Here is a 26,256-nt window from a genome sequence, read left to right as displayed (position 1 = left end):
ACAACCACATGAAAAAACCACCCCAGGATAGGAGGGGGAGCGGGTGAGAGGCGTGGGGGGCATGCATTCTTGCCCCACCTCAATCTGAAATTGCAATATTAATACGGATAGTCAGCGGCATGCGAACGGTCCAGCCATTACGGTCGATCAAATGTAAAACGACACATCCGTGTAAAACAGCCACGTCACCTTCGTTTTTTCACCAGCATCGTCTTCGATCCCCTTTTGCTCACTTTCAAAACCTTAAGCAAAAACCACACAAGGCCCTTCATGGAGAAGTCAGGTTTCAGGGGAAAAAAAAATAACCTAAATGAAAAACAAGTGGCACTGCATCATGATGGCAGGCGGGACAAAACGGGATTGTTTTAATGGAAGAAAGAGCTATCCGTCACTGTCCGTCAGCTCATTCATCCAACGCTCCACGAGCATCCAGCCCATCCGTCATCCCCTCTCAGCCTCTGACACCCGCCCAGGTTGGCCACTTCGGCTGCTAGGGAGGGGGTCCCAAATATGGACCCTCATACCCCCAATGTTATTCTTTCCCATCCCCTCTAAACCCTTTAAATTGCCACCCCCTACCACCACCACCACCACACACACTCGACACTCTTCTTCGTTTCCACAGAAACGTTAAATTTGATCAGACACGTTAAACTTAATGTAGCCTTGTACCGGCTCGTTTAGTAAAGACATAGATTTAGCACAGCTAGTGCACAGATTGTCAAGGAACCAAAGGAAACAGCAGAGGGACCACTGAGTGGTTGGTTCTGATGTCATTTTAGTATTGTGGAACATTTGCTTGTGTCTGAGAGTATAAGGATGGCATAAGCCAAGCCACCAATGGTCTGACCGTGCAACTGTGTTCAAGTGTGTGAAAGGTGCAAATGGGATAAGATGACCCGTAAAAAACCCCAACAGACACTTACCTTAGACTCTACAAGAGGAAGTCTTTAGGCCACCTCTGAACCAAATTAAACAAAAAGCGATACAAAACCATCCAAAGGTTCTGTATCTGTCAAAGCCTTGGGATCGCAGATATGAATACAAAAAACACAGACACACATTGAGGGCAACTTAAGGAAAGAAACCTTCAAACAAAACCAGGGCTAGGGTAAAGGTTTAGGGGGTTGGGACTGGCGGGGTATGGAGAGAGAATGAGAGAAAGGGGGGGGGGGGGGGGTGGTTGGGGAGAGATGCTGAGGGGTAAACAGGAGAAAACAGAAGAAAGGGAGAAGGAAAGAATAAAAGAAAAGAAAAAGGGGTGGAAAAAAACAAAGACCTACTTGTCTCAAGTCGATGAAGGCGAGCAGCAGAGTGTCCCCCTGGAAGCCAGGCACCGGGCCTGCCCTGGCAAACCCTGTGGGAAAGAGAGAGGGATAAAGAGAGCAGGGAATTCGCCATGGAGCGGGAGATTGGCAGACGGATGACAGCCGGGACAAGGGGAGGACAGGGGGAGGTTCGGTGGGGGTGGGGGAGGTGGTTTGGATGGGGGCTTTGATGGTGCTGGTGGAGGGGTGGGGGTGATTGTGCGGTGGGGGGTTATGGTTGGGTGCAGCCCCTGCCACAGAGTCATGTCTTTGGGTTTGCCACTGGCTTTGTGCTAGCCAGCCCCCTAAAAAAAATGCATCATCAAACTCTCATTAATTCTCCCCAGTGTCGATTTGACAAGGCAGCAAGAAGGGGTTGGGTGACTCGGGGGCCGTCTTTACCTCCGCGGGCTAAAACCTGATGCCGATTCTCATGGAGCCACTCTCCCGAACATGTGGCGCAGTACAGGGCAAAGGAGGCGACAAAAACTTGTGAAAAGGCAAAGGGTGGGGGGTGAAGGTGGTGGGAGTGTTGTCGAGAGGGTTCTGGGGGCTGGATGTGAGGCCACTGGAGCTTTCTGCGCCTTTGGAGGGAGACCCGTAAACAAGCAGCTTCTCCATTCTGGAAAACGGAACGTTTGACACACAGGGACAAAACGAGCCGGGCCCGGGAGAAATCCCTTTCACCTCGCAACGCTGCATGCCTTTCTTGCCTCTCACGCGGATTACACGCCTGCCATCTTTATTTCTGACCCCTGTGAACGGCCAGCCAGTGCCTGCCTACCCTGCTCGCGCCTCCGTGTCGCCAGAGGCCCGACGGCCACTCGCCCGAGTCCACCTCCCCTCCGACAGGTGAGAAGCAAAAAACCTGCGAGGTTTTCATGATGACTGTCCATCCACTTTTCATCAAAACTTCCGAGGCTTTACTGAGCAAGTCACGAGCTGGGTGTGCAAAGACAAACGTACAAGCTTCCTCCAGGGCAAACTGCCCAAACCCCAAAGCCCCCAGGGTCAGAGTCAGTGGAAGTTCCACCATTCCGTCACTTCTTTCGTATGCCTGTTTACTTTGCACTTGATGGACCGACAAGCACTTGATGATGGAACTGACTGTGGCTGGAACAGAAAGAATGGCATTTTGTAGCATTTCTTACGATCTCATTACTGAACCTCACTGGAACTGCACTGATGAGTGATGAATTCGGACCACAAGGCATTCAAATTTTTTGATTCGGGCCAATTTAGATTCTGAAAGATGCACAGCACCCCTGGTGGCTCGTGGCAAGCTTTACAACACAAACTTAATAGGTCTTCAATGCCAAATTACCCTGAACTTTAAACAAGTGTGACAAGATCTTTAGTCCAGGCCACGTGGCCACATCTTTCTATGATACAATCCAAATTTATGCCAATGATGGCTTTCATCAGCAATTATGACTTCTGATCATTCTATATACAGTATGTATATATATATATATAAACATATATGTATATATGTGTACACACACACACACACACACACACACACACACATATATATATATATATATATATATATATATATACACACACACACACACACACAACTGTATTATTATATAAATATATAATTACATATATACAATTCCTCCACGTATAGTCTAGTCATCCTGACTCACCTTTTCTCACAGACGTCAACGTTTTACGCCTGCAGACATCAGTTGAGAAAAGGCAATGACATTTGGGAGATGACTGGCGTTTAGATTAGAGCCACGTTCTGTGGCTCTGTGAAATGAAAGCAACATCACCCAAATGGACGGGACTTCAAAAAAGTGCAAGATATTAAAACAGCACTTATCAGTCTAGCTGAAAAAGAAAAGGGGGGAGGGGGGGGGGGGGGGGTCAGCAGATGGCTTAACCACAGCAGTCGATGTGGCGGTCTTGTGCCGGAAGGTCATTCAGTCTCTCTGCCCATGACCTCTGGATGATGGCAGGCTCTAGACATGGATCATGGGAAATCCATTAACCAGCATGGGTTAGATGTTCTAAAGCGGTTTCAGCTGTGGTCACAGGGAAAACATCATGGAGACACAGGCCAAGTGACACAGCTCTATGTGAAGCCAAAACTGCATACTCTCTACTTTCTCACTTTACTCTAATTTGTCCTTGGGGAGCTATGGGATCAGTCACCACCAGATCCAAGAGACTCCAATACGTGAAGACAAGTGAGATCTATTGACAAATGAAGTATATTGACTAGAGCATGGAATTACCAGATGGCAGAAAGGGGCATATAGGAGTTGCATAGTTTGTTATAAAAAAGGGGGGGTGAAAAATTATCCGGGCAAGGACCTATTCACTCACTAGTATCCATTCACACGCATGTAGCACGTGCTGTAAGAAATGATGAAAATGCTGACAAAAAGCCTCAAAGTTAGGCTCTATAGCAGGGGTGCCCATTACATCGATCAGGAAGTGTCGGTCAATCGCGAAGGAATGCGGGTAGATCGCATGACATTAAAAAGTAGTGGATGAATGACAGGACATCGTCCATCTGCTCCAATGGTTGTAAATATACACCGCCCCGGTAACAATTTATGTTCGCCACACCCCCCGTCAACAATTTACGTACGCCACCCCCATACTCACTCTCACATTCTTTGACGTCCACATTAAACTGCTGCAGTGCTCCCATGGACACCTGTCTGACATCGGCCTCCAGGAGCAGCTGTAGTAAGGAGGTGGAGAGGTGCTTACATGCAGACATGCATGCTGTCTGAGCAACCTTCCCCTACAGACACAGAGAGGGGAGAAAGAGTGTTAGTTAAATCTCGCACGCACGCACACACACACACACACACACACACACACACACACACACACCCTCAAATATGCAATCATATGCTATCCAGCTCTTTCCTGACAACCAGAGTAATTTCTTCATGGGAGATCCAAAGCTTTTAATATGATACTAAACCTAAAAGAAAACAGGAGAGTGAAGGGCCCAGGGTCTGTGGGATTTCTGTCTAAAATGGTCAAATCTAGAAAAAACACAACACTATTATACAAGAGGACCTTCTACACTGGCATAGACACAAAGCAGTAAATCCAGAGAGCCCAGTACGAACGCCACCGTAAATCTGCACAGCTCAGAGGAACGCAGGGAGAAGTTAAGGTTCATAATCAAAAAAGAGCAAGAAGTGCCCAGTGTGCGCATGGTTCAACGTGCCAACACACACAGCGTAGAACATCCTCCCAGCGGGGGACGCACGCTTTATTCATTGGTCGTAAAGTCTGCACCCAGACGAGGCGATGGCTCCACATCCAATAGGAAACCCAGTAAATGACTCTGCACTCTAGTCATGAGGCTGATGGCACAGACAGCTCGTCCTTTACCGCCAGCAAAAGTGCAAAAGCAGAAGAGAAGGGAGGAGAGAAAAGAGAGGGAGCATCAGAAAGAAGATGAACAAGGAAGTGGAAAAGATCAAAACCAGGAGTACCGGGTCACCCCCCAGAACAGGAACTCATGGTGGGGAGGGAGAGGGGGGAGTGGGCGGGACAGAACTCATGGTGGGGAGGGAGAGGGGGGAGTGGGCCGTGGGTAAGGAAACCTTCACTTGTGATCCGAGCAGACAGAAGGGTTGGTAGAGACCCTCACGTGTTTGGTGAGTGTGGGTCAGGGGCCATTGCCTCACCCAACCCCAACACCTAATACTTTATGCATTACTAGCACAAGTACTTTATAGTCCAACTTAACACACTGGTTCAAGGAGTCAGATAGAGTGTGGTGTTTCAAAGATTGAAATATGAATAATAATTTAATAAAGAAACGTTTTGAAAAACTCAGCACTCCGTATATAATGGTAATTGGCCCCTTGGTGTAAAAACTGAAGGGGCCCTGGCTTCCTCAGGCCCACTGATGGACCATATGTGGGTTTCTCAGAAGGTTCATTTCGGGGGCAGCCAGGGCATTTTAGGCCAGCCAAAGCCTTTCCTCCTATACGTCTAAATGAAGTAGCTTCATAGACATTCATTTAGTTAACAGACAGCAAGAAGAGTTCAGATCTGTTAATTTAGGTAAAATAACCAGATAACGAAAAAAGGCAAGAACATGGAAGAGGGGAGGGGAGGGGAGGTGTGGGGTAAAGGGGAGGTGATTAGGGGAGGTGTGGGGTAAAGGAGAGGTGATTAGGGGAGGTGTGGGGTAAAGGAGAGGTGATTAGGGGAGGTGTGGGGTAAAGGAGAGGTGATTAGGGGAGGTGTGTGGTAAAGGAGAGGTGATTAGGGGAGGTGTGGGGTAAAGGAGAGGTGATTAGGGGAGGTGTGGGGTAAAGGAGAGGTGATTAGGGGAGGTGTGGGGTAAAGGAGAGGTGATTAGTGGAGGGGAGGTGTGAGGTAAAGGGGAGGTGATTAGGGCAGGTGAGGTGTAGGGTAAAGGAGGGGTGATTAGGGGAGGTGTGGGGTAAAGGGGAGGGGAGGTGTTGGGTAAAGGAGAGGTGATTAGTGGAGGGGAGGTGTGAGGTAAAGGGGAGGTGATTAGTGGAGGGGAGGTGTGGGGTAAAGGAGGGGTGATTAGGGGAGGTGTGAGGTAAAGGAGAGGTGATTAGGGGAGGTGAGGTGTGAGGTAAAGGGGAGGTGATTAGTGGAGGGGAGGTGTGGGGTAAAGGAGGGGTGATTAGGGGAGGTGTGAGGTAAAGGAGGGGTGATTAGGGGAGGTGTGAGGTAAAGGAGAGGTGATTAGGGGAGGTGAGGTGTGGGGTAAAGGAGGGGTGATTAGGGGAGGTGAGGTGTGGGGTAAAGGAGAGGTGATTAGGGGAGGTGAGGTGTGGGGTAAAGGAGAGGGGATGTGTGGGGTAAAGGGGAGGTAATAAGGGGAGGTGTGGGGTAAAGGGGAGGTGATTAGGGGAGGTGTGGGGTAAAGGGGAGGTAATAAGGGGAGGTGTGGGGTAAAGGGGAGGTGATTAGGGGAGGTGTGGGGTAAAGGGGAGGTGATTAGGGGAGGTGTGGGGTAAAGGGGAGGTTATTAGGGGAGGTGTGAGGTAAAGGAGAGGTGATTAGGGGAGGTGAGGTGTGGGGTAAAGGAGGGGTGATTAGGGCAGGTGAGGTGTGGGGTAAAGGAGGGGTGATTGTGGGAGGTGTGAGGTAAAGGAGAGGTGATTAGGGGAGGGGAGGTGTGAGGTAAAGGGGAGGTGATTAGGGGAGGGGAGGTGTGAGGTAAAGGGGGGTGATTAGGGGAGGTGTGGGGTAAAAGGGAGGTGATTAGGGGAGGTGTGGGGTAAAGGGGAGGTGATTAGGGGAGGTGTGGGGTAACGGAGAGATGATTAGGGGAGGTGTGGGGTAACGGAGAGGTGATTAGGGGAGGTGTGGGGTAACGGAGAGGTGATTAGGGGAGGGGAGGATAGCCTGATTGATCAGACGCCTGGTTGCGAATGAACCCGGTTGACCTGCATTAAGTAACATCAGATATACACTGCAACCTTTTCCATTCAACACAGCCGTTTTATTTAGAGTGAAAGTCTAGACAAAACACCCTGGAATCATCAAACTCACCACTGGTCATCAGTATATCACGCATCTCTCATTCAAACACCCCCCCCCCCCCCCCCCCCCCCAACACACACACACATGCACACACACACACACACACACACACACACCATGCGGTCTAACCCAGCAAGGCTCTAATCAGGTTGAAGCACTTTCAGGCCTAACTAGGCGATTACAGATGATTAGGGTGCCTGTGTGGCGGTGCGGTGATTAAAAAATAAACACGCTTGTTTTCCCGGCCTCTCGTCTCTGCATGCTTAACAGCCCTAATAAATCATGTGGGTCAAAGCAATGGTCCCTGTTTGTTGTTTCTGCTCCTCACAGTGGAATGAAACCCACGCGAGTACCTGTCTCCTGCTGAGACCATTATAATCACTCACAAGCTCCGCTCATCCGCTCTGACTGGGGAATGGGGTGACCTTATTAATTTACCGCACTCGGTGTGTGTGTAGTTCTCATATAATGGTATGTGATGACATAATCATCTGCAGATATGATCTCTGTACCAGTTTTGGAAGGAAATAAGTTTAACAGAGAAGGAGGAAAAACAAACAAACAAACAAAGCAAAAGTAGATTCTGCGAATAACAGTGGTTTAGTGTAATGTGTAGAGAAGGAGAGGGGAGTGTAGAGTGGTTTAGTGTGATGTGTAGAGAAGGAGAGGGGAGTGTAGAGTGGTTTAGTGTGATGTGTAGAGAAGGAGAGGGGAGTGTAGAGTGGTTTAGTGTGATGTGTAGAGAAGGAGAGGGGAGTGTAGAGTGGTTTAGTGTAATGTGTAGAGAAGGAGAGGGGAGTGTAGAGTGGTTTAGTGTGATGTGTAGAGAAGGAGAGGGGAGTGTAGAGTGGTTTAGTGTGATGTGTAGAGAAGGTGAGGGGAGTGTAGAGTGGTTTAGTGTGATGTGTAGAGAAGGAGAGGGGAGTGTAGAGTGGTTTAGTGTAATGTGTAGAGAAGGAGAGGGGAGTGTAGAGTGGTTTAGTGTGATGTGTAGAGAAGGAGAGGGGAGTGTAGAGTGGTTTAGTGTGATGTGTAGAGAAGGAGAGGGGAGTGTAGAGTGGTTTAGTGTGATGTGTAGAGAAGGAGAGGGGAGTGTAGAGTGGTTTAGTGTAATGTGTAGAGAAGGAGAGGGGAGTGTAGAGTGGTTTAGTGTGATATGTAGAGAAGGAGAGGGGAGTGTAGAGTGGTTTAGTGTGATGTGTAGAGAAGGAGAGGGGAGTGTAGAGTGGTTTAGTGTGATGTGTAGAGAAGGAGAGGGGAGTGTAGAGTGGTTTAGTGTGATGTGTAGAGAAGGAGAGGGGAGTGTAGAGTGGTTTAGTGTAATGTGTAGAGAAGGAGAGGGGAGTGTAGAGTGGTTTAGTGTGATGTGTAGACAGGGAGCGTGTAATACCCTCACACTTCTAACCCAAACCCAACTTCAGTTCTAGGACAAGGGTCTAGGTGGAAGTGTCCCAAATTTTTGGCTCTTCCAGTGGCTGGATATCTTGCTGTCAAACCTTGACCTATGACCTGCAGGATTCCCAGGTGGTCTGAATGAACCTGAGCCACACACACACACACACACACACACACACACACACACACACACACACACACACACGCGCATGCACACACACACGGCTAAAATAAAGACTGATTCAGTTAAAGGGGGCACTGCATGTGATCATGGATCAGTTCCTCTGGTAGAGTTCCTTCTGGTAGGTACTCAAAGGGGTGTGTGAGTGTGTGTGTGTGTGTACGTTTCTGGGGTTCTGTTTCACATAGGACCAAACTCAAGGTGGCACACCCCTCTCACAGTAGCACATTTGTTTTACAGTTCAGGGCAGAGGCATGTTAACAATTAGCCTGGGGCACTGACAGAGAGACAGAAGACGGGAGGAAGAAAAGCATGTGAGTGAGAGGTAGCCTGCGCGCTTAATTAAAGACAAACTCATCAAAGCCTTCATTAAAAAGCCCTCGGCCGCAAACGGCTGTGAAAACAAGCAGACCCTGGAGAACACGGAGCGACGGAGTTCAGTACCCGAGGGGAAGAGAGGAGACAGGAGAGAGGGAAACCGGACGGACGGCAAGAGCATAAAGACAGAAACCGAAACGGCAACAACGAAAAAGAGACGGCAGAAAACATTTCACAGCAAAGGTCGTGATGGGGGTGGAGGGGGGGGGGGGGTGTAGGCATCTTTCACAACACACATTTCATATTTCAAACATTTCTGCTAGTTCACGCAACACACACCTCTTCCCAATGACAGAGCAGCATGCACACATTCACAACAACCTAACCAAAAGCAGAGGGCGGCTGGCTGAGGTGAAGCGCTTCCTGTTGGAACTCTTTACTTCCTGTTGAAGGCTCGACACCGGTCGACCCTCCTGCGTTCTTCCATTAACACCTGCAAACACAGCACCCAAGCCGGACCGACACCACCACAGCCCAGGATTTATGTATCAGGCTCACCATGATGGGAACTCTGCTTCAGACGAGATGGTAGTCTGGGTTTGTTCCCACCCCCTTATGGAGGTTTTCTTCTGGGGAATTTTGTCTCCTTCGTGCAGAACATTCAAACACTTTGCGTTTAAGGTAAAACTTTGATTTCTAGGCAGGTAATTGTAGCTAAACTTCTCTTCTTCCCCTGGAACTGTAGACGTGCTCGCCACGGTTCAGGTTCAGAACCGGCGCGCTCTGGGCCTCCCCACAGGAAGCTCCGCCCCATCACACACCTGGAAGAGCTTCTGTGCTCCTCTCCGGTGCCAATCAGGCTGCTTACATAGAAGCAGGGAGGGACTGCATTCGGTTTACACTGCAGAAAGCCACACTGCTCTGGTGGTCCCCATCACTCACACACACACACACACACACACACACACACACACACACACACACACACACACACACACACACACACACTGTGCGTGTGTGTGCGTACGCCCGTGTGTGTACATGCATGTGTTTGTGTATTTATCCCTCCTCTGCCATCCATGACTCGAACGAGTATCCGTTTGTTAAATAATCTAGCGGCAGCCTGTCAGGACCACCTCGACGACACGGACCAAGAGCCCGTACTGCGACGGCCGCCCTCAGAGCGCCGGGCCGCACGCCGAGTCCTCGTGAGCGAGCGAGCACGCACGGATTGTCCCGCTACTCCGTGTGAATACGAGAGCACGTGGATAAAGCTTCCGCACGGGACGCGTGACATGGCCGACCGCGTCCTGCAGGTCCATGGCAGCAGGTCCAATCAGAAGCTAAAGGGGAGTGTCCTTTCAGCGTGTCAGGATAATTAAGACGGATAAGAGGCCAGGAGAGGTGAGGTTAGTTATATATACCGACTTCAGCATCCAAGACTCGTATTAGACCTTAAATTAACGGCTACGTTACAGAGCGAACAAAACCACTTGCCGTTTCATCACAACACCAGGCAGCATGCGCTAGCGTTACGGTGCGTTTGGCGCTCTCGGTCAGGGTTAGAGCAGCTACACGCCACCACGCCCATACTTACCGGCAGCCTGGCGTGCTCTGTGGGACTGCCCTACAGAGGGGAGAGCGGAGCTTCTCAGGTCAAAGGTCACGCCAAACAGCATGCGTCAGAGATTTACACACTGGGGGGGAGGCGACGTGCTTGGGTGTGTGTTCGCACGCTCGGGAGGAGACGGTTGTTCATATGCAAAGGCGAGGGACGCAGAATCGGTAACATGAGAGTTCGAGGCCCGGGTGAATACGAGTGAAAGAACGTGTGTGTGTGTGTGTGTGTGTGTGTGCATGAATGTGCGTGTCAGAGAATGGGATGCAACTGGCGAATGTTGCCCCCTCTTGGTGAAATCCGCACAAAAATGTGGCTGCCCCTATTTTCCCTGGCTGAAAAGGGGGCCTCCCCCACTGCCAAGGCGGGGTCGGAGGGCGCTGTGAGATTTAAGAGATTACAGGAGGGGCAGGAGGGGGTGCTGGAAGCAGCTTTCAGCGCCTCTGTGGGGGCAGTGCGGGGCAACGGGAGCCAGAGCACACCGGGGGGGCAGGGGGCTTAACACTGGCACTGCTACTCCCAGCTCTGCTCACGCAGCCAAGGGAGGGTGCAGAGGCCCACGGGTGGAACCTTCTGGAACCCTTCTGTCTGACCCCAAATCCGCTCTGGGTCAGGGGTCAAGGCCAGGCTGGGCAGAGGGTAGGAAGCCCAGACGGCCCTTGCTAATCGAGCCGCTGGCTATAGAACACGTCCTGATCGGAGAAGCCCCAACCCTGTTACTACACCGAGTCTACGTAGCTTCGGCAGTGGGTTTCGAGCGCCCTGGAGGCATAATCGGCTTTAGGGCAATAGGATCAACGCACAAGAGACGGCCACGGCAGTAAACAAGACCTGCTGATGCCGGCGTTAGACACCGAGGCTGGGTGGGACACAGATTCTCTCAGAGTGTAGCGATAATTAAAGATAACTGAAAACAGGCTCGACGGCGTAGGTTAAGGAGGCCGAGTGTGCGCGTGGGCGTCTAAAGTGAAACCCACTCACGGGCAGATGTGTGAACACCGCAAAGGTGCTGCAGAGGAAGGCAATGAGGTCACTCAGGTAGTCGCTGGCCTTCCCGCCCCCTTGGGCTGCCGTCCAATCATAATCGGCCAGCTGCAGGAACTGGTCGATCTTCAGGTTCAGGTTAGTATAGATCTCCTCTTCTGCCGCATGCCGGGCATCCTGCACACACACACACACACACACACACCCCATCAGTGTCAACATGCCATCACTGCCTGCAAGCTCAGTATCAAAGTGCTCACACACACCGGCAGTCACAACAGCAACCCACACAGTAATGCGAGGTATGAGAGCGGGAGCTGAAACCACTGGGTGGTGCGGGTGTGGCGCGTCCTACCTTAAAGGTGGAGGTGCCGTACAGCTTGGTGGCGTTCACCATGTGCGGAGGCACGTTGGTGATGTTGGAGATGAACTCCTCCAGGTAGTGGCAGGACGTCTCCAGGTGAGTCGTGTTCACGATGATCTGGACCAACTGCACCAATCAAATTCATCTTCATTAGATTCACATCGTACGAGATCCGCCGGGTTCAGGTCTGTCCGCATTAAATTCAGTCCACTACCAATTCAGAGTGGCTGCGTGAGTTCAATAAATCACGAGCCTCCAGAGCAGGAAAAACTACTGCAGGCCGGGAGATGGTGGAGATAGCTGTGAGCCACAGGTGGTCCCTACACTGCTGTTCCTGAGGGGGCGTGTCCTGAGCCGGGGGCGGGGGCGGGGCAGAGGACCAGGGCTTGGGGTGCATAGGCGGGGCAGGGCTGTCGGCAGCCATGCGAGGAGAGACGGGGCTAATTCTGCCCAGGTCTAAGAGCGAGGGGACCTCCACCCTCCTCCGCCCATCTCCGACATGCCCCGCGGAGGAGCGGGGGTGGGGGGCGGGGGGTGTTTAGGTTTAGTGTTTTGCTGAAGCACGAAGCCCCCAGTTGCACATCCGCACCTCCGCGCAAGCAGAGTACAACGGAGGCAGGAGGTCCTGATATCTGATCTGGCCTAAAACGTGTGTGTGTGTGTGTGTGTGTGTGTGTGTACACGCGTTTGGCGGGGGAGAGGGGGTTGCTGTGTTTTCCACCAGTGAGAGGCAGCGTGAGAGGCAGCGGTTTGCCCTCTGGATGAACCAAGCCCAACTGTGGGGCAGAACTCCCTCTACGTCCCCCTCTCTGCGCGCCGCCCGGCCGGTCCCTCTATCTGGAGTGGTGAGATTATAAACAGGGCACGAGCTGAGCGGAGCACTAACAGCGCCGGGCGGGTGGGACAGCTGCGGCAGACTAAACACTCCCGGACGAGAGCGAGGTGGGCCGCGGTGGCTGAGGGGGGGGGGGACCCGCAGGAACCGTCACGGGCCACTTACAACAGCGCAGGAAGTTGTAAACACGGAGCGGGGCAGAGACGGACAGGCGGGACTTACTACACAAGTCGGGACACCTCTCACCTCTGCTAGTCCCACGTTCTTCTTCTTGATGGCGTACTGCAGGCAGCTGCTGAGGGTTCGTGTCAGGAGCAGGTTGGTGGACTTGCGGATCATGTCGTCGATTTCTGTAGAGCTGAGCCCAAAATAAGGACGTGTACATAACTCCTCACACTCAAACATCCGTGTGTCCCCAAACCCAATCGCCAGCACACGCTCTTCACTGAATCCTGCAGAATTATGTAGTGAACTTGCACATGACGAACGCCTTTATTTTTCCTTGCTTGCGTGGCTGATGAAAGACTTCTGTCCAAAACATCCTGTTTCTCTGGAAACTTAGTGTACTTCACTGCAATTCTGAATCTCTTGCAACAGAGATTACGCTCAGAGATCATCTTTTTCAGCTAGATGTATGCACGCACAGACATTATTTTACACACACGTAATATTTAAAATCTCGACATCTCCATGAGAGACTCGTGAATTGTTTCAAGAATTACACATGATGCTCTTTCAGCAATGTTCTGTTGATCAAAGTTTTGGAATATTCCAGCTTGTGTCATTTTGTAAATCCAGCAAAGTGATTTAGAATGCAATCATTTCAATGACAAGGATACAGACGAGAGAGAGAGAGAGAGAGAGAGAGAGAGAGAGAGAGAGAGAGAGAGAGAGAGAGAGAGAGAGAGAGATTGAAAGGGACAGAAATATATCGACTGAGATATACCAAAAGAGCTTTCATATGGTTTTGCTCAGATAGTGAAGGACCAATATTTCAGGTTTTGACAGTCAACTATTACAACAAGAATTACTGAAAACTGCAACAAAACAAGTTCGCTGGAGCGGAATTGATTTCAATGATTCTGGAGCAACCGGACCCAAACAACCAGGCCGAACGCCTGATCATCCCAACTCGGGGTCGCAGGAGCAGAGTCCAGGATCAGCAGGCAAGGAAACAGCCAGCCAGCCAGCCAGCGAGAGAGAGAGAGAGAGAGAGAGAGAGAGAGAGAGAGAGAGAGAGAGAGAGAGAGAGAGAGCGCAAGAGAGAGAGAGAGCGAGAGAGAGAGCACGCAAGTGTGAGAGCTCAAGTGTGAGAAAGCGATGGAGTCTCTAACAATGAACAACGACACCCTGTGGATTGTACCTCTACATGTTCCAACATCACAGATCAGACAACTCAGATCCATACATACACTACATCCCAACACGCACGCATGCACACACACACACACACACACACACACACACACACACACACACACACACACACACACACACACACACACACACACACACACACACACACACACACACACAATAAAAGGTTCTCACACAATCACAAAAGCCACCAACAACTGGAAGAAGAAACTAGAGGAGGGGGTGAGCGGATCAGGAACCTGCACAAATGGGGCTAATTATGCTGGCCGGTGGTCTATGCTGCCCTCCCCATTAGCACATTACCATCAGTCCAGCTGGAGACACGCGCCCTCCTCCCCCAGGGAGAGGGCAACAAGGGAGGGGGGTGGGGGAGAGATATGAAAATTGGAGAGAGGGAGAGACAGAAAGATGGACAGAGGGGGAGAAACAGAGAGAGAATGAGAGTGCACAGTGTTCCTGAACCATGCAAGTCAGCAAATCTGGACAAGGTGCACCAGATACCACCCCACCCCACCCCCCCCCCCCCCACAAACACACCCCCCCCCCTGGGTCCCAAACACATTCCTCACAATTACCAAATAGTCTCTCAGTGTGTGAAGAGCAGCAGAGGGAGAATTAAAGACGAAGGAGGAGGGGGGGGGGGGCTCACTCTGTGTCTTGGCATGGGAGGAAATCAAGGAGAGATGAAGGAGAGACAGGAGGGAGAGAGGGATGGAGAGAGAGAGCGCGAGAGAGAGGACGGCATGGTGTGTGAAGAGGCCAAACTCAGCCTGGGAACACCGCCCCATCACTCCAGGGAGTGTGTGGACTACAGGCGTGAGGAGACGGGGCGGAGGGAGACTCCTGACCTGCGCTAACGGCCTCACGTTCGCACGGACTCACAAGAAGTCTGAGGAGCGGGCCTTAAAAATGAACCTTAACGCAAGGAGGTCTTAATAAAACAGAGGAGAAGGTGGCTGGGGATCTCCAAGTCAACGAAGCCCATCAGAGGAAGGAGCAGAGAGGAAGTGTGTGCCCGCGGGGTGGCCGAGAGAGACGGATCGTGTTGTCCCGCATCGCACTGATTGGTCGGCTGGAGCATGGAGGCCAAGCTGCCCGTGTGTTTCTACGCTATTGACCCGTCACATTCGGGCACATGGGGGGGGGGTTCCCTCCACATCTGTAAAACTACTTTCGAATCCTGAAGGCTCTCTCGCCCAGGGTTCAAAGTTCAGCAGACAATCCGGGAAGGGGGAGAAAGAAATTCCTCCAGTCTGGTCCACAACCACCTGCACATGGAGCGGGGCAGACGACCTCCTGGTGACTGCACCTCCTCTCAGTGTTAGCGGAGGGAGAGACGGCGGAGAGGACTAATCACCTGTGGTGGAGCGGTCTGGGCAGGACGCACAGCCACCGTCCCCTTTCCTTTGCTCTGTCAATCACAGGTTTTCCAATAGCAAGGGCCCGCCCTCACAGGTTTTCCAATAGCAAGGGCCCGCGCCCACAGGTTTTCCAATAGCAAGGGCCCGCGCCCACAGGTTTTCCAATAGCAAGGGCCCGCCCCCCGCACACGTGTGCACCTTTGCTGAGGCCTACGTATGCATATTCACACACACAGACGCACACAAACCCTCACACACCACAGAGACCTTACGAGACCTCAACGGGGACTGGACCTGAATGCAGGTCCATCTGGACCCACTGTTCCACTTACTCAATCACACTTGTGCTAATGAAGACACAGATTTGCAGTGAAATGTGTCAAACACGTTCAAGTCCAACCAGTGCTCTTATTTGAAGGTACTGTTCAGTTAGCGCCGAGTGACTGGACCTTGATCTGAATCCCTGGGACCACACACACACACACACACACACACACACACACACACACACACACACACAAATGTTTATTTTTGAGTTTTAACCGACACCAGAGCATGAAGGTCGGCCACGTCCCAATAACTACGCAGGGAGGGAGCGGTGAGACCCCGAGCAGCAGGACTCAGGGGGCCGGAGAGCAGGGGCACGAACCTCTCGCAGAAGCCCCCCACCACCACCCCCGGCCTGCCGTCTCAGCCCACGTCTCAGCCCCACGCAGGTGGCCCAGGGATCCGGGTTGGACGCATCTCCGGTCGGATGACGCTCACTTTCGGCACAACGGCTGGACTACACAAGGCCCGGCGTCTGAAGGCCCTCGCAGTCAGACAGGAAGCGATTAGCTGGGAAGGTTGGGTCACATGTGCCGTGATTTGGGAGCATTAGGAGTCCTGATTGTCTCGGGCTTCGTTCCCACTGGACTTTGCTCACTGGGTCTTTGGATGCAAGACAGGAGGTCTGGGCTCATCGATGTGCCTTGCTCTTTAATCACGCAAACGAGCATCGGTTAACCTTACAGACGGCTACGGGACTGGAATGTGCTGTGAGTCAGACTACGTCTCAGACGTAATTCATCACTGCTGCTGGTAACAGATTGGTCATTTGGCTGGTGTTTCAGTGGCTTGTGGCTTTAGTGACTGTGACCAGAGTCTCTCGTGTCTGTTTCCCTCCCACACACACACACACACACACACACACACACACACACACACACACACACACACACACACACACACACACACACACATCTGCCCCCCACAGCAGCCTCTCTGTCGTGATCCATGAGATTCGGTAGAGGAGAAATCGCCAAGAGGCCCGGCATACTCCACCTGGCCGGAACCACCGCCACGAAGACTCCTGTGGAGCTAGACCTCCGACCTTGAGCCCATGACCTACTGTTCCGATCAGGGGATGACAGGTCAGGGGTCAGGGATCAGTTCACATCGCAACGTGTCTACGTGGGCCGGCTGTGCAAGAAAACCAACTCGATAAAAAACACTAGAGCAGAAAGTTCAAAGTGGAGAGAGTAATGAAAGATTACTCGGCACAGTTGTGAGCGTTCCGGCTGTTTCCCGCAGTAAGCCCCGCTACCCACCGCCCTCGGAGGGGGGGAGGGGCTCTTCATGCGACTCCGCTCTTTTAATCACTAGATCTCCGTTCCTTCAGGAGCATATGGTTTCAGTAGGACCCTCCCCCGACCTCCGTTTTCCAGGGTATGATTGCCAGATGCATCGGAGACTTACACGGCTAGTTTCGGCGCAGGGGGAGCCCAGCGGAACAGCAAACCTAGAGTCCGCGGCACAGCGCCCCTTCAGGTGGCTGCGGAAAGTTGGGAAAGTGCGTACCGCGCGGCTGAAGTGGCAACGCGGCTTAAGCCAAAGGACGTGTTCAAAAAACGAGAGGGCGCGGAGTGCTGCTTGGCAGCGTTGCAAGCCCTCTCCATGAAACCAATCCATCACATCAGGAGCTTCTGGAAAGTTCATCAGTATATTTAAGCGTGGCCCGACTGACCAGAGATCAATAAAGACGTAGAGGAATACCTCGGAAGAACAGAGTCTTCGCAAAACATGACGCTGATTAGAAAAACACCACGCGCAAAGTATGAGTTCGTGGGATTTCCTTTCTCCAAGTTCTGAAGCCTCTCTGGGATACAGAGTGAGACAATGGAAGAGTGTGTGTGTGTGTGTGTGTGACTTAAGTTCAGTGGTATGAGTGGTAACCAAAAGAAAGAGCAGCAGATGAGGTCATTGACCGTGTTGGACTGCAGCAAATCGCTTCCAAGTTCCAACGCAAGGACATCTGGACAGTAAGACGGTCTGCATGCAGGTCCAATCCTTCATGTGCACATACAGACTAACGCACCATTAACATGCAGGTGCAGGGGTGTGTGTGTGTGTGTGTGTGTGTGTGTGTGTGTGTGTGTGTGTGTGTGTGTGGTTACCTAAGATGCAGGTCCTCAGAGTATTTTAGGCAGGCGTAGATAAACTCCTTCAGCTGCGAGTACACCTTGGGCACAAACTCTGAGAAGGGGAACTTCTTCGGGAAAGGCGTCTGTGTGAAGGGGGGGGGGGGCATCTTTGAAAAACACGCTCATTGTTGAGCAGTTACAACTGCAGTCTAGGTAAGTGAGGATGAGTGTGTTGAAGGGCGTGCGCGTGGCTGACCTTCTCCAGGTCCGGGTCTTGGAAGGGGAACTGGCCCATGACTCGTCTGTACTCCTCCGGGGTTGCCACGGGGATGGGGCTGTAGTTGTCATGATCAAGGATTTGCCTGCAAAGTAATGAAAAGAAATTTCAGTTTACTCCAGATTCGAATGTTGAAATATGAGATTTTAACAACTTAATTTTTTGGATCATATTTAGGCAAACTAATGTCCCCAAATTTTATGGTTTGGACAACAATTTTTATATTATAATTACAGGAAGTTATAAAATAATAATAATTTTTAAATCTAAAATAATTGTCCCAGGGAAAAGTGCATGTGCACGCGTGTGTGTCTCCTTGAGCTTTTTCCACATTTCCTGAGAAGTACTGTTCCAGTCCCCCTGCCTTTAGAAAGTAATCCAAAAGGTCTCTGACAGCAATCAAGAGAAGCTTAGACAAGGTCACTTCGACCTTCCAATCACATCCTCTCAGGAGTCTTTGGTCCTTCTCCAAGGAGCTCCAACGCCAAGCCCTGTCACCACAGGCCAGCGCTTCTGTGGCTGCCCAACCATTTTAATAGCATATAAAGTGATCTTGGTGAACTGTGAAAAAAACATGTCAAAACACTTTCTCCTTCAAGGAATGTCATCATCTCTATTGTTCTGGTCAAGATATAATTCAATATATTATTCAAGATATTTCAAAATTGATGTTTCTCTTCCCTTTGGAGGTTCAATAAAAAATACTAATACATTTGTACTTGGAGTTGCTCAAACAAATCCTTGAGGTGTCTACTTTAATATTCGACACTAATAAACGAACTTTTATAGGTGAAGAATGTTTATATCTCTCAATGGTACAACTTTCCATTTGTGTGAGTGAAAATAAGAAAGTGAGAGCAAGAGTCAACGAGAAAAGTAAGAAAAGGAGAGAGAGAGAGAGAGAGAGAGAGAGAGGAGAGAAAGAAAGACACACAGGGAAAGACACACAGGGAGACACGTAGTGAGAAAGGGAGGGAGGGGGGAGAGTGAGTGAGTGACAGAGTTCAACTTTTCACCTGAAAAACTGACTCCATTTCTTTAGCAGAATCTCTCCATACTGGTCCCTCATCTCAAGCAGCATGTCGAACAGCTGGTTGACTGGAAAGCCGTAGCCCTGTACAGCAAGACGGGGAGACGCAGAAGGAGCTGGAGGACGTTCGGTGGAACACACTAAAACAGTCTGGACTTCTTCACATCACCCACGCAAACCAGCTGAAGATCAGAACAGTGCCAGGGTTCCATCACAACCAGACGGCCAGGACTGCCCCAGTAATGCTGCTACGATAGTGTACGTCTGCGTATGCATACTGTTATATCACTACGTTTATTCTACACTCTCCCAGGCAGCTGTTACTTAAACACCACGTATCATACATGATGCTTTAATGCTCTGATTAACGGTAAAACCTATTCATTGTTTTTTTAACCTTATGCGCGATTAGCTCACTAACACAGAAGAGTCATCACATTCGTGGGTCGCCAAGGACTCCTCAGAGGCAAGAGTGAGGTCAGCAGATGACCAATCAACCGACCTGCAGAGTGTCTGCAAACAGCACGATGAGGTTCTTCAGATCCAAGATGAGGTCGGGGTCGGTGCAGTACGACTGTGGGACGACACCAAGTTTAGGAGGGGGACAGCAAGGTGGAGAGGTGGAGGGAGAGGTGGAGGGAGGGGTGGAGGGAGGGGTGGAGGGAGGGGTGGAGGGAGAGGTGGAGGGAGGGGTGGAGGGAGGGGTGGAGGGAGGGGTGGAGGGAGAGGTGGCGGGAGGGGTGGAGGGAGGGGTGGCGGGAGAGGTGGAGGGAGAGGTGGCGGGAGAGGTGGAGGGAGGGGTGGCGGGAGAGGTGGAGGGAGGGGTGGAGGGAGGGGTGGAGGGAGGGGTGGAGGGAGAGGTGGCGGGAGAGGTGGAGGGAGGGGTGGAGGGAGGGGTGGAGGGAGAGGTGGCGGGAGAGGTGGAGGGAGGGGTGGAGGGAGAGGTGGAGGGAGAGGTGGCGGGAGAGGTGGCGGGAGGGGTGGAGGGAGAGGTGGAGGGAGAGGTGGCGGGAGAGGTGGAGGGAGGGGTGGAGGGAGAGGTGGAGGGAGAGGTGGAGGGAGAGGTGGCGGGAGGGGTGGCGGGAGAGGTGGCGGGAGAGGTGGCGGGAGAGGTGGAGGGAGAGGTGGAGGGAGAGGTGGAGGGAGGGGTGGAGGGAGGGGTGGAGGGAGAGGTGGAGGGAGGGGTGGAGGGAGGGGTGGAGGGAGGGGTGGAGGGAGGGGTGGAGGGAGAGGTGGAGGGAGAGGTGGAGGGAGAGGTGGAGGGAGGGGTGGAGGGAGAGGTGGCGGGAGAGGTGGAGGGAGGGGTGGAGGGAGGGGTGGAGGGAGGGGTGGAGGGAGGGGTGGAGGGAGAGGTGGAGGGAGAGGTGGAGGGAGAGGTGGAGGGAGAGGTGGAGGGAGGGGTGGAGGGAGGGGTGGAGGGAGAGGTGGAGGGAGAGGTGGAGGGAGAGGTGGAGGGAGGGGTGGAGGGAGAGGTGGAGGGAGGGGTGGAGGGAGAGGTGGAGGGAGGGGTGGAGGGAGAGGTGGAGGGAGAGCTAGCGGGGCCGTGCTCACGTACCGAGTGGGTCCGTAGCGCTGCGATGGTCTTGGACAGGGCCAGCTCCCACAGCTCCTCCACGAATGCTCTGTTCACCAGCCCCTGGGTGGTGTGCAGCACGTGGTCCTCCACTACGAAGAAGCTACGTCAGGAAGAAGCAGAACCGAGAGTGAGACTCCCCGCGGAAGCTGCACTTGACCCCAGCCCCCCCCCCCCGACCTTGAGGAGAACCCGGAGCATGAGCTTCCCTGGGGGGGGGGGGGGGGGGGGGGTCATGGCCTGGACCTCCCCGGAGCCCCCACTGAGAGAGAGCGGCCCTGTGCCACGGAGATGTTTGCAGAAGCCTCCGCACCAGACGCCGACCCGGCCGACATTCCCATCCAGACGCTTAGAATAACACCCGTCTGCCACTACGCATCCCGGGCCCATAAATCCTTCAGCCTGCCAGGTTTTCCAACAGCTCTGGGACGGAACACGAGAGGGCGGGGCCTGGACACGGAATGACCGTGGACGAGTGGAACGCCACACCGCACCGCCAACCGCAGCTCTGTCCGCCGGGCTCAGGGACGTCACGCGCAAATACAATCGTCGTTCGGAGCCCTTACTGAAATATAGGGAATGGTGCGAGGAACTTACCCTACGATCTGATTGAAGTAGCGCCTGTATCCCTCCAGGGTTTCATGCTGCAGTCCAGACGTGGCAGGCAGGGGAGACGAAAAGGACGGACAACACAGAACGGTTAAAGGCATCACAGTGGTGGTTTTACCGCTCAGTGCTGAAGTTACACACCTTAATGTGTGTGATGGTTTTAAATCGAGGAGAGCGGTGATAATGGAGCCGTGTCAAACATGGCCTGTTAAAATGAGCATTACTGAAGGCTGAAAATAACTACTTCAGAAAGCTAAAAGGTTTTCACTGAGAGACATTTTGGAAGTAAGCATTTAGCATCTAGCTAACCTGCTCGTGAGTAAATCACTTTAAATACGCCCAGCCCATGTGATAAAACACTACAATTCTGATATCCTGTTATGTGATTTAAACACAGTGTCTTCAAAAAAAACCTTCTAATAGCTTGAGCTTTTGAACATCTGCTGTGGCTAGACTGAACAGAATAACATTGAGTAGACGGTCTACTGTCAAGTTCACATTCCTTGTGTTGCGTGCACAATGATTAAGTGCGTTCCAGACGAGTACAAATTGTAATTCCCCGAAACCATTAAAGATTGGCAGCCATTTGGAACACTGTCCTTGTATGCTTCCCACCCCCTACCCTACCTTCTGGAAGGGGCAGTGACGATGACGACGATGAAGATGGCATTGCATACATTTATATATTCGTCACTCCCGGTAGTCTGAACGACATTATTTCCCCCTTACAGACAGCGATATGTGAGGTGAGAAGGTTAGGGAGAGTACAGAGGCCCTGAAGGGCCAAAACTGTCAGAAAAACAGGCAAAGCAGGCAGCGTGTGGAGGCGTACCATGTTAGAATGTGGCTGCAACACGAGTCTTGCTTGTTTCCTCCTCTGCTTCCTGTAGTAGTTCTCAAACGTGTCCCGGTCACCCTGCGCAAAACAACACAGCCACTCAATCAGCATCAGGAACGCGGCAAGGGCACCCGGAGAGGGCCTGATCCCGCCGGGCCCGCGGGGCGGCCGGCTGACAGCTGTCAATCAGGAAAAGACAGGAAATGAAAGAGATCATGAGACCAATGAGGGGGGGGGGGGGGGGGGGAATCCTGCTGTTATTTTAACTGGAAGGATGGGGAGAGATACGGCATGATGGTTCCCACTTAAAGAGACGCCATCAAACTTCAAATAAGGGCAAATCAGTTGCCTTCTCCTAATCACAAAGGCCCATTGAGGCTGTGATTACAACAGGGGCCTCGCAGTCTGAAAAACAGAAAGGCTCATTGAGATCCTTGATGAAGTCAGCGGCCGCCAAGCCACTCAAACCTGGACCTCGCAGTCCTGCTGCACTCGGGCACAGGCGCTCATCAGAGCCAGGCTCCCGCGCCAAGCCGGGATGGAGATGATGATGATGATGATGATGATGAGGTAGGGTTATCGTCAGGGCCCATGTTTGCCTGCATGTTCTGCAGAAATCCCCCCAGAGAGGAGGTCACATCACATGGCCAGTGGGCCTTTATGTCCAATTGGTCAGGACTCAAGAGTCAATTTATTAGTACATTTTGATATTATGGAGTAAAACGTTTAATAAGTGAAATACAAGGGGATGGTTATGGAGGGTCACGGGGGGTAATGCTCTTAAAATATAAATAAGTAAAAACCTATTGAAACTTTCTTGAACGCTACACAGTATGTTGAAATCACACACAATACCCCGGGAGGTCCCAGAGAGAGATGCCAGAGGTGGAAAGATAAGTCACCGGGCTTGACCCTGGGCATCGGGGACATGGCTATAGTCATTCAGCTCCGACCTACTCTGCCAGACCCGACCGTTTCCTGACTCGAGAGAGGCCTGTTTCCTCCCTGATACACACGCGCGCGCGCACACACACACACACACACACACACACACACACCCCCACACACGCCTGACAAAAGCCACACAAAGCTAGAGTCTGCCCAGTGTTGCAGTGGGTGCGAAAACAGCCCAAACATACTTGTGAAGGTTCAGATACAGGAGCATGATGTCTACCTGTCACCGTGGCCACACGCGCCACTCCCGATGGGTGCCGGCCAGGTGCCGTCCAGTTTCTAAGGGTCAACAGGCCACAAGAGTTCATTGCTCCTGGCTAACAACCTCAGAGTGGCTCACTTAAGATTTTTTTTTTCTTTCAAAAAAATTTTTTTTTTTTACTTTAAAGGGTGCAGATAAAAGAATAAAAAAAAGAACAGAATGTGAACAGAGGGGAACGCCAAGAGGAGAAACCAGCCAAAGTGCCATGGAACTGCAGTAAGAGTGAGAACTCTGCAAGCGGAGACGGCTCAGATCCTATGAGAGTCCAGCGTCTCTTTAGCAGGCCCACCTCCTGGTCTGGAGTAAACATGTGCATACCTCCCACCTCCTGAGTGCCTTGTTTCTCCTTATCCATCTCTCTCTCTCCCTCAACCTCCCTGAATCCCACATCTTTCCTTCTCACTCTCCAAGCTTTCCTGCTGTGCCCCCCCCCCCCCTTTTGGCTAGCAGCCAAACCAGGAGTCAAAACAGACCAAGAGGGCAAAACGCTCCATCCTGCACTTACATCCGCTGAGCCTTCCACTATCTGGACAGCTGTGAAGGCCCCGCACTGCAGTGCCCGCTGTCCTGATCTCCCCCGTTATGAGCTTGACCTGGTCCACTTCAGAGAGACACCCGCCCCCCACTACAGCCACAGAGCATCCAATGTGAAGGAAGCGGACATTTTCAGCAGTAACTTGGCACTAAAGTTATATACGAGAGCTTCCTTTATCTATCTGTGATCACACAAGCTCTTTTAGGATACGATACACATACACATGTATGTATGTATGTGTGTGTGTGTGTGTGTGTGTGTGTGTGATCATATATACTGAGGTAAAGACTGAGCTTGCAGTACGTTTCTGCATAAGGACGGGAGCCAGGGGTCACCGGAGGAAAAAAACCAATGTGCCTTCGGTTTAGAGAAAACACATAAAACACACCTCCATAATAACAGCTCTCGTTTTAGAAAAGGTGACCTTCTCCTCTCTATTGTTTGCTTAGTCTGGTCTCGCCGTGGGAGAAGACCAGTTACACCCCCCCCCCCACACACACACACACACCCTCCTCCGCCGCTCCACTACGCACGTGTCCAAGGCCATGTAGCGTTTCCGCTGCCGAGGGCATTCCGTTCTCACCGGCTCTCGGCCCGCCGGGCCCTGTAAACGTGAACGAGTACAATACCTCGTGTGCAACATTGACACCGTGAAGTCCGACCCGTGACGTTCTAGCAGCTAAACGTGCTGGAAGCGTCCAGGACGTGGAGAGAGGCCAACACGCGCAGGCCTACACAGCAGACGTTTACTCCGGGTTGGACCGCAACGCTGCGGCGTACCACAAGCTCAAAGAAAAACAAACAATCAGTAGATGAGAGATTCAACAACATACCAGTTTACTGCTAATTAGCGCTTAATCAATGCGCACTCTAACAGATGCCTCTGGGAGCATGAGCGATAGATGGGGTCCATCCATCAGGGGCGCCTGCTATAAACGCCTGTTTGTTTGCGCAGGCAAAGACCCAGGACCCTCAAGGGGGGGGGGGGGGACGACAGACGGCAGGGACAGACAGCAGGGACAGACGGCAGGGACAGACGGGGGTGCTGATCACTAACCAGGACGGTGTAGATGTGCAGGCAGCGGTACACAGGGGAGAAGTCCACCAGGTCCTGGGCCCCCGGCACCTACGGCACAAGAGAGACATTAAAACACAGTACGATCACCTCATCATCAATAACAGTTGGTCAGAGTTACTTTTGTTTCATAGTGCGTGATCGGTCTTCCTCTGATGGAATGGTGAGAGTCCACCGATCACTGGATTTGGCATCACTCCGTAAACAAAGGCAATATAAAAGGTGACATACGTATACGTGCACGCACACACTCTCCCGTGGGCCCGGAGCAGAGGTTCTGAGTGAGGGGATTAGTGATGGGCACGGGCCAGGGGGCCCTGTTCCATGATCACAATGTCCCTGGCCCCGGTCCCGTACGACGCAACGGACACCGACACCACCAGGAGGCTCGCGGGAGACGTGGCGCGACTCGCATTGGAACAGTGGAAGAGCCCAGACCAGCGTCCCAAAGACCCGAGCCCTCACATCGACACAGATAAAAATGTTTGCGCCCACACGGGCCTGGTGCGGACGGTTCCCCCCCTCCGCCCTCGGGTTTGCGTCCGAGTTCTTGCAGCCTGCTGCTATGGGAAAATCTCAGGCTCTTCCACTGTGTGTCATTAGCAGGCACGGCTGGAGAGCACGTCCCACACGTCTCTCACCCCCCCCCCCCCCACCACAAACCCCCCTACACCACAGGAGTGGGCCGGTCCTAATGACAATAGACCACTGGGGAGACAAGAAGAACCATTATGAAAGGGAGGGGCCAGAAGTGGGCCTGCAGCCAGAGAACATGGTCAGGGTCATGGGGGGGAAGGGTGTGTGTGTGTGTGTGTGTGTGTGTGTGTGTGTGTGTGTGAGCAATCTGAACAAATCTTGATGTGCAACTCACCTCCTCATCTTCATCGTCCACATCTAGTATTCCAGAATCCTGTTCTGAGAGTGGGCTGCCTCCTGACCGCTCCACTTCTGTGCCTGACCCCGCCTCTTTTCGCAATCTCCGCCCACTGCCTGCCCTCTGTTGGTGTGTGATGGCACTGTCACGAGAGCTTTGCACCTGTGCCTGGAAAGAGAAAAGAAAATAATAATAAACCACACACACTCTTCCAGGGATGAGAATCACCATCATCAATTCCATCACCACCAAAGTTACAAAGTGCAATTCCTCCACCCAGCTGGTCACTCATTGGCAGGAGTATAGGAGGAATGACTCCCCCCTATGGAGAGCACTAATTGCTAAGTGTTGAATACACTCAGAGACACAATGTTAGCCCCAAAATTGCACCAATTGTCAACTTTTCCCAGGATGATCCCAAACTAGCAGATGCATTGTGCTCATTCAAATGTCTTACACACACACACACACACACACACACACACACACACACACACACACACACTGGACAGGGGAGAGTCCAGCAGGCTCTCCAGTTATGTCAACAGACTACAGAGATGTTGAGATGCG

General features: G+C 52.1%; 1 protein-coding gene across 5 annotated transcripts in view; it reads right to left on the bottom strand.

The window, feature by feature from the left end:
* exoc6b (exocyst complex component 6B) overlaps positions 1-26,256 on the bottom strand; it is a 61,887-nt gene that overhangs the window by 17,642 nt on the left and 17,989 nt on the right. Inside the window, exons 7-22 of one of the 5 annotated variants that reach the window (XR_013120864.1) lie at positions 25,684-25,854; positions 24,795-24,863; positions 21,981-22,064; positions 21,137-21,183; positions 20,522-20,642; positions 19,469-19,540; positions 18,953-19,050; positions 17,916-18,021; positions 17,693-17,802; positions 12,766-12,877; positions 11,676-11,810; positions 11,318-11,497; positions 10,316-10,345; positions 3,933-4,074; positions 2,963-3,149; positions 1,400-2,420 (exon numbers count right to left, since the gene is read on the bottom strand). Coding sequence is in view for 4 of the 5 variants with exons in the window: in XM_076972435.1 (XP_076828550.1) it covers positions 3,198-3,280; positions 3,933-4,074; positions 10,316-10,345; positions 11,318-11,497; positions 11,676-11,810; positions 12,766-12,877; positions 17,693-17,802; positions 17,916-18,021; positions 18,953-19,050; positions 19,469-19,540; positions 20,522-20,642; positions 21,137-21,183; positions 21,981-22,064; positions 24,795-24,863; positions 25,684-25,854 (1,560 nt within the window). In the remaining variant the exon portion in view is untranslated. The other 4 variants (XM_076972433.1, XM_076972436.1, XM_076972435.1 and 1 more) reach the window with 4 other exon arrangements.

The sequence above is a fragment of the Brachyhypopomus gauderio genome, chromosome 14 (genome assembly GCF_052324685.1).
Source record: "Brachyhypopomus gauderio isolate BG-103 chromosome 14, BGAUD_0.2, whole genome shotgun sequence".
Lineage (NCBI taxonomy): Eukaryota > Metazoa > Chordata > Actinopteri > Gymnotiformes > Hypopomidae > Brachyhypopomus > Brachyhypopomus gauderio.
The sequence above is the reverse complement of the archived record's forward strand: the minus strand, read 5'-3'. Positions and strand labels throughout refer to the sequence as shown.